This window comes from Myotis brandtii, unplaced genomic scaffold (genome assembly GCF_000412655.1).
Source record: "Myotis brandtii unplaced genomic scaffold, ASM41265v1 scaffold69, whole genome shotgun sequence".
Classification (NCBI taxonomy): domain Eukaryota; kingdom Metazoa; phylum Chordata; class Mammalia; order Chiroptera; family Vespertilionidae; genus Myotis; species Myotis brandtii.
This window is the reverse complement of record NW_005370700.1, coordinates 556559-564966: the sequence shown is the minus strand read 5'-3', so window position 1 is coordinate 564966 and position 8408 is coordinate 556559. Positions and strand designations below refer to the sequence as shown.

At 39.1% G+C, this 8408-nt stretch overlaps 1 protein-coding gene across 1 annotated transcript in view; it reads left to right on the top strand.

The window, feature by feature from the left end:
- The window catches only part of PHLPP1 (PH domain and leucine rich repeat protein phosphatase 1), a 212964-nt gene that overhangs the window by 132150 nt on the left and 72406 nt on the right, over positions 1 to 8408 (top strand). Inside the window, 1 exon segment of the mRNA XM_005881787.2 lies at positions 625 to 791. Within this exon segment, the coding sequence (XP_005881849.1) occupies positions 625 to 791 (167 nt within the window).

Here is an 8408-nt window from a genome sequence, read left to right as displayed (position 1 = left end):
GGCTGCTGAAAGCAGGTATCTGGGTTTGTTTGGCCTCTATAACTGAAACACTGTTGCAACTCCAGCTCTGAAGCCCGGCTGGCTGAAAGCAGGTTTCTGGGGTTTTGTTTAGCTTCTATAATTGCAACATTGTTTCTTAGAGTGCAGCTCAGAGGCCGGCAGTGCAGGCGGGGAACCTTGGCTTTCTCCATCACTGGAGCAAGCAAGCCTCCTGTTCGCTTCAGCTGCCTGGCTGCCGACCGCCATCTTGGTTGGCAGTTAATTTGCATATCGCCCTGATTAGCCAATGGGAAGCGTGTCAGAGGTACGGTTAATTACCATGTTTGTCTATTATTAGATAGGACTAGGGGCCCAGTGCAAGAAATTCACGCACAGGTAGGGTCCCTAGGCCTGGCCGGTGATCAGGGCTGATCTGTGGGGTGATCAGGGGGGAGCCCCTGCAGGCACCTGCCCTGGCTGGCCTGGCACTGCCTGCTCGCTGGCCCCGTTCATATTTGGACTAATAGTGCTACTTGCATAGTATGTCTGTGTTTCCAAATGGACTTACCTTATTTCTATGCATAGAAAGCAGTTATCTGATAAATGGATGGAGTTATAATGGAATTGTGTTTCTGTCCCTTCTAGGTTGCATCACAGCGTATTAGCTCAGTGGACCTCTCCTGTTGTAGCCTGGAGCACCTGCCTGCCAACCTCTTTTACAGCCAAGACCTCACTCATCTCAACTTAAAACAAAACTTTCTAAGGCAAAATCCCAGTCCGCCCACTGCCAGGGGCCTCAGTGAACTGCAAAGGTGAACATGCAGAAATGGGTCATTCAAAAGGGGAGGGGTGTCAGCTTCTGGTTGTTTCTTGAATATTCTGACTTAAAAAGCTATGGTGTTTAACTTTCAGAGGGCAGGGTAATAGGACTTTATTAGTAAAGACATTAGCAATTCTTATTCTGAAATTAGCTTCAAGGTTCTTGCCTTTGAAATGAATGCTTTATGATATTCACTAACAGGATAGATTTGTATAAGAGGAACATTTCTCTTTACATCACTTTTATTTCTTAACCCATATACAAATGGGTCAGTGAAAAGTTAATGCTGTTTGGTACTTTACTGCTGAACTACAGGGGTTTGATTAGATTGAATTATTTCTTTTGAAATTCACGAAAGGTCAGGGTTTTTCCATGAGAAGACATTTCCGTAGGAATTTAAGAACTAAGGTTTAAATCCATTAACACCATCTAGGTCATCCTAGATATAGTGTGTAGATGTCAAGAGTCAGTGTTAAATGAATAGGGTCTGCTCCTTTGTTACTAGACAAAAGGCACTTTATTTGTATGTATTTAAAATAGATTTAAGAATTTACCATATTCATTTCCTTTTCCTTTTTTGGAGCAATGACCAGTCTTGATTCTGTAGTAAATGAAGTCTTTGATACATATATATTTGTTGTAAATACATGAGACTATAATTGCAGAAGGATATAACTTAAATAATGAATGGTTCACTCGTTCTTAAATGACCTATAGTGCTCAGAGATTAAACTGTGATAATTAATCATTGTGATTATGTGTTTATGATTTTTAATTCCAGGAAGAATCCTATATAATAAAGAGGTAATATGCAAATTAACCCTCATGCCCTCACAAGATGGCTGCCTACGACCAGGCTGGCAGGGGGGCTAGTGAGGGACAACCAAATGACTGAACAAGCAGGCTGCGTGGGGCGACCAGGCCAGCAGGGGGGTTAGTGAGGAACGACCAAACAACTGAACAAGCAGGCTGCATGGGGCGACCAGGCCAGCAGGGGAGGCATTTGGGGGCGACCAGGCCAGGAGGGGGGGCAGTTAAAGGTGACCAGGCCGGCAGAGGGGGCAGTAAGAGGCGACCAGGTTAACGGGGGGGGGGGCAGTTACGAGCGACCAGGCCGGCAGAGGGGTGCAGTTGGGGGTGACCACACTGGTGGCAGGGCATTTGGGGGTGATTAAGCTGGCAGGGGTGGCAGTGAGGAGCGACTAGACCAATGTGGGGGTAGTTGGGGGCAACCAGGCTGGCGGGGGGGCAGTTGGAGGCAATCAGGCCAGCACGCAGAGGCAGTGAGGGGCGATCAGGCCGGTAGGGGGGCAGTTAGGGGCAACCAGGCAGGCAGGCCAGTGAGTGATTAGGAGCCAGCGGTCCAGGATTGTGAGAGGGATGTCCTCCTGGATTGGAGAGGGTGCAGGCTGGGCTAAGGGGACCCCCTCCCCCCGTGAATGAATTTTGTGCACCAGGCCTCTAGTAATTCAATAAATGCTTATTACAAAGTTTATGCAGATATGTAGGAAAAGGGAAGAGTATTTTAATGGTCATTTTTGATAATTGTGAATATTCTTTTAATACTATCCCAAAACTTGACAAGCAATCATTTCTTAAATGTTAGTTCCAATGTAGAATCTAAGACCCTATTAGTGAACTTTTAAAATTGTTTTACATTAGGCTCTATTGGTTTTTCTCGCACTTTGAATGAGTCTTTGCCCATGCATCATTTACTGCATTATGTATTGATCATTTGAAAAATACTGGTTCGTTAGGTAATACAGATATTCCAAATGTTAACACATTTCATTATGCAGTTTCAAGAAATCACAGTTGTTAATATTACCACACATCTCATCAGAAAAATATTTGTGTTGGAATGTTGTCAAGCTCACGGTGGAAACAAGTTTTCCAAAATTTTAATTTTCAATTGAAAGTGTAAAGCTGTCCCTTGGCAGCAAATACTGTCAGTTGTTTTTCCTGAATTGACCTTTTCCCTTCATTGTAGAGGAAGTGTCTGCCAGATACCCAAGTCTAAATAACGAGTTTGTCAGTTATTCTTTCAAGTAAAAGTGGTATTCCATAAACATAGTGGCTTGTTTGGCTCACAGCTCGAATAATCGTACAAGTGTTCTCCTTGAGATGACCTTCATGCTCTAGTATACAGAAGTATGTACTTCCCATGTTATCACCCAGAAAATAAAGTTATGAACTCACAGGTTGAGATGTAATACAAACAACTTCCTTGCATCAAGGACAATTTTAAGTAACACTGGCATTACAAATTTTTGAAAATCTTTTTGCTGTAATCGCCTGCTAGAGAAGAAGTCAGTGACAGCTGGGACAGTTTGGTGCTACATTGAATTAATTACACAGGCAGTCAGAACTCCAGTAAGGATATTATGTTCAAGCACTTCCTTATCCTTCCTTGGAGCAGATAGGTATGATGAAAAGAAGGCACAGCAAAATCCTGAACGTAGGTTTTCATATGCCCTATGCATTGATTATAATATTTACTGACACTACTATAATAAAGTTACTATGATTGTTTTGCCAAAGGGTCACATTATGATTTGGTCTGCTTTGAGTTTGGAAATTATTTTGAAATATTTTTGTGTGTTTTACAGCAGTATATATAGGTTTTTGCACTTCATTACAGAACATCAAGAACTTTGTCTCATACTATTGAATCCTGGTGTCTCAGAATAGAGAACGGTGTTAAAATTCATGCAAACCAGTGCTCTTATTTTAGGCATGAGGTAGATGGAGATTTTAAATGCCAAATTCAGGTTAGTGGTCATTTTTTGGGAGGCAGATTGGTGATGGGATTAGGGAATGGTTTGAAGAGAGTTTCAGCTATGTCCATAATGTTCCTTTCTTTAAAAAAATTAGTGGTAAATATGACAGACATTAACGGCAAATATGACAAAATATTAATATTTGAAAAAGCTGAAAAGTTGGTACTTGGATGAGCATTCCTATTTTCTGTATTTTTCTATTTGTATATTTCATAATTACCAAAAATTTTAACCTAAACAAAAGGCAAATAAGAATGCTTCTATATTCTTGGGGAGGAGGGGAAGGATATGATGCTCCCAAGGAGCCAGCATTTGTGGACTAATTAAGTAAATACCTAGAGGGGTAGATATTTGTGCCATCGCCTTGCCTGTTCTTTCAGTCTCCTGATTGTCTCCCATTATCTTTGATTCTCCACCTATAAATATCTTTCTAACCCCTCCCCCCAAATAAATAAATATCTTTCAAACCCATCCCCTGTCTCCTGTGCTCCCCAACCCTCAGGAAGCCCCTGTCCACCAGCTATCAGAGGAAGCACTTCCCTGCTCTCACCTAGAGTTCTGCAGGAGCCTGGAGACTGGTTATCTTGCTGTCATTTTCCCACTGCAGTTCATTCTCTCTACTTTTCTTACCTATTGCTCTGAATTTTTAAAAATTTAAACATTTTCCTCATCAAACTAATAGCCTATATAGATTTAAAAAATTTTTTTTAACAAGCAATAAGACCCATAGTAAGAATAGGTGCATAGAACTCCAGCCTATCCTTTCACCTAAGTCCTGCTCCCTAGGCAACCACCTTTGAGTTTTTTTGCTGTTTTCCTCCATCTTCTGAAATATTATGTATATACTGCTCTTTAAAATTTTTTCATTATTGGACATTACGTGCTGACATATTACAATGGAAGGTGAGACTTCAACTCTCTTACATATGTCGCACCCCCCCCAGCCCCTCCCCACATGCAGAAACTGCTGCTTCCCCGTGCTGTGTATAGGTATTAATTTTTAGTTGACTTGGCGTTGGAGGGTTGACATTCTTTTGAACATGGAACCATGATTCACAGCTAAGGCACTTAAATGCAGTGATTCCATTTCCTTTGTTGTGTGCTGCTTCTGTTTTTCACTGGTGTGCTTTCCTTTTCCTCCAGTGTCCTGAGCTTTCTGGCAGCATTATGCCCCTCTCCTTAGCACCTCTTCCAGGGACAGGCTTCCCTCTGCGAGCTGGAGCTAGTCAGTCCTTGCATAGCTATTGTCCTGGGAATACCTTTGCCATTTTCCTGGGAATTCCCTGCTGTCTCTCCTTTGTGGGACCACTAGTTTTCCTATGTCTTGTGATTTTTTTCTTGGTTTACTCCCTCTTTTTAATGGAATGTCTTCTAGGATCTTCCTGAGAAAAGGGATGTGGGGGCAAATTTATTAGACACTATATAACTGAAAATAGTTTTTCTTTCACCCTTGATTGATCATTTGGCTGACTTCTAGAGAGGAAAACATGTTTCCTCAGAATGTTGAAGCCAGTAAGCCATTGTTTTCTAGCTTCTACAGTTCCTGTTAAAAAGTGTTGTAAGTGATCCGTCTTTTGTTCTCTTTTTTAAAATTAACAACCCCCAAAGGATTTTAGGATCTTCTTTTCATGACACTCCTTATTTCAGCCTCTATGATGAACACTTGATCTGAAAAATTATGTCCTTCAGTTCTGGAACTTTCTCATTATGTTTTTTGGTGATTTCCTCCCCCTTGGTTTTCTCCTTTCTTCCTTTGAATTCCTGTTAGTTAACGTGGGACCTCGTTGTTTGTCCTCTAATTCTCTGATTTTCCTATCTCTGTCTTAATGCCTTTCCTACGTGACAGGTTTTCTCTATTTTGTTTTAACCTTTCTGAATTTCTGCTGTCTTTGTTTTCTAAGAGATCATTCTTGTTTTAATTTGTTTGCATTTTAATAGCATTCTATTATTTTTTCCATGGGTGCATTTTTTTCTCTTTCTGAGGACAGTTTATTTACTTATTTACTTCCTTCTTGCACTGTCTTGATTCTTTTTTTCCTGTTTGTATAGGTGCCTGAATTTTTTGTTAGAAATTTGAGTGAACTGCTTGGTGATCATTAGCTCTCTATTCCTATTTAATGGTGAGTCACAGAAAAGTGAATCTGGTGCCTTGGACGGTGGGTGGGGCTTCTCCACCATACAGCTTCATTATGAGGGCTGTCAGGGCAAGCCTTGTGGTTTCATTGGGAAACTTCCAAAGACAGTGTCTGTGGATCTTTTCCCTAGGGCATGCCAGTTTTACTGGAGAGGAATCCTTTGGTCTTTTGCCTGGGCAGTGCATGCCAAGATTCGGGAAGCTGAACAGGAAAGAGAACTGGAATCTCAAGACTTAGCATGTGGATTTTTATTTGATCTCCTTGTTTGCAGAGCAGTGTTTTCTATGATTCTAATGTCTTTGAGCCCAGAACTCTCTGGTTCACTTTCTTCTGGGGAATAAACTGTTTCCTTTTGGAATTGGGGAGAGAATACGGGGTCTGACACCTCCTTATGTAACCTTTTGAAAGTTTTTTTTTTGTAGAAATATAACAAAAAAACATAGAAAAGGCACAAATAAGAGTGTACAATTTGGGTTTACAAAAAGAATAGATCAATTTTACCAGTACCTGTATTGACAGACTATTACTGCAAAGGTTTCTGTTGCTTGTTTGTTTTTTTTTTTGATTTTTTTTATTTCAAGAAAAATGATCTTAAATATAATAATGTTACATGCAATAAACATTAATATGGGGGGGAGATATGCTGAGGGAACTTGGTATATGGGGGCTGAGCAACTGGTGCAGCTGCTGTAGCACTGCTCTTTGGAAAACAGATGCTTTAAACCAATTTCTTTTCCACCACATACTTCTATAAGATTTTTGGCCCCCACCTGCATTATCCAAGAAAGGTTTCTTGCTATGTTTCAGAGTAATAAGTGTGCAAATGTATGTGAATATGCACAGACATACACACACGTTTAATGGTAGGGACTTAAATTTTAAAAACTCATATTTATACTCCAAAGATCATTCCTGTAGTTTTATGTTCATGCAGTTAGTATGCAGTTTTGAGAATATGCCATTTATCTAATTTCTTATTTTTATTTGTATGTTTAAGGAATTAGTGCTAATCTAGTGTACATTTCACAGGGAACAGGTTAGAGAGTTCCCAAAGGATAATTTATTTTCATGTTTTACCTAAGTCTCAAGGAATGAATATTTAGATTGCAATGTTAGGGCAAATGTCCAGGGAGAAACTTTTTAGGTACAATACATTTATAACAGGCAGGCATTCTGAGACTTTTTCTCTTAACTACATAGCCCCTTAATTTTGCTTCCTATGGCAAATTCTCACTTTAAACGAATGAGCTATTTTCACAGAACATTTAAACTGGTATTTGCAGCAGCATTCTAAATCTGGAAAGATGGCATGCTGATGTACACACACAGGTCAGCGGTTTCAGAGGGAAAACGCTGTTCTTGGAACCACCGCTGTTTGTTTTTCCTTTATTGGCATTGGAACTCTTCAAGTTAGTTTTCAAAATAGAGGAGAGGCAGAATCAGTAATTTTTGGTAGTTTTAATGGGTTCTTTCCTGATTATGTCACTAATAATTATAATGCATTATTTACCTCTCTTTTATTAGTACTTTATATATTAACTATATCTCCATTTAGATGGCCCAGCTGGTATTAGTACAAAGATTATTATTTGCAATTGAGAATTATTTTTTAGTGAAAGTTTCTTTGTAAAGTCAATGAAGACAGAAACTTTTTGCTGGCTTAAGGGTCCTGTCCATGTCTTATCTTTATTGTTTTTAATACTGTATCAGAGCAGTGTGAACTAATTCATACTAAATTATATTGGTGTTCAGACATTTTGCTGTGCTGACAAATTTCGCTCTTTCACATTGATCGTTCATTAAAGTGTCAGGAGAGGTAACATTGCATTGCAGGTCCTAGAGTTTGTAAGTCTTCCTAGATCAGAGAGCTCTTCCCACACAATGTGTGCAAACAGCAGTGCACAGAGCAAACTCAGAAGCGATGTTTGATCGTAATAATTTGTATGTCTGCATTCCTGGCAGCTTCATCCATGGTATTTGTCAAGTTTGCCACTTAAGTTGAACTTAAATATCTTCATTTTAGGTAATTTTAGTTTACTCATCACTTCTTCCTACCACTTTTAGAGATAAGCCTATATTTTAATAGGTATTTGACAGATTGATAATAATTAAAATACACTTAAATTGCTTAATTCTATGTGTTGGGAATTATAAAATCATTACTATCAGAAATTGGTTATGTTTTAGTTGTGTTTGATGGCTGGTGGTTGTTTATCATTTTCATCCATTAATATAGGAGGTGGATCTGCCTTCCAGCTCTTGCTCTTTGTAAGTGAATTGATGAGAGAACCAAAGCTAGGTCAGCTAGAGGTCCCAGCAAGTTCTAGGAATTGAGTTATTTTTTTTAATAGGAGGATTACTAACTTTAGGTAGAAGTTGATATTTCAAGTTACTTAATAAATCATGTGTGTCTGTATGGCTATAGAATTATTAATGTGCGTCTACCATATGTGATTCTTCAATAGGCACACACACAAAAAGGAAGATGTACCACCATCAGCGTTTTTAAAACATTCTCGTTTAGATACTGAATTTTGTTATTATTTTGTTACTATTGTGCCTTATAGTTTCACAATATTTTATGCAATAGTCAGTTTTTTTTCAGTCTTTTATTTCTTTCTTTCTTTATTTATTTAAAATGAAATCTTTATTGTTCAGATTATTACAGTTGTTCCTCTTTTTTCCCCCATAGCT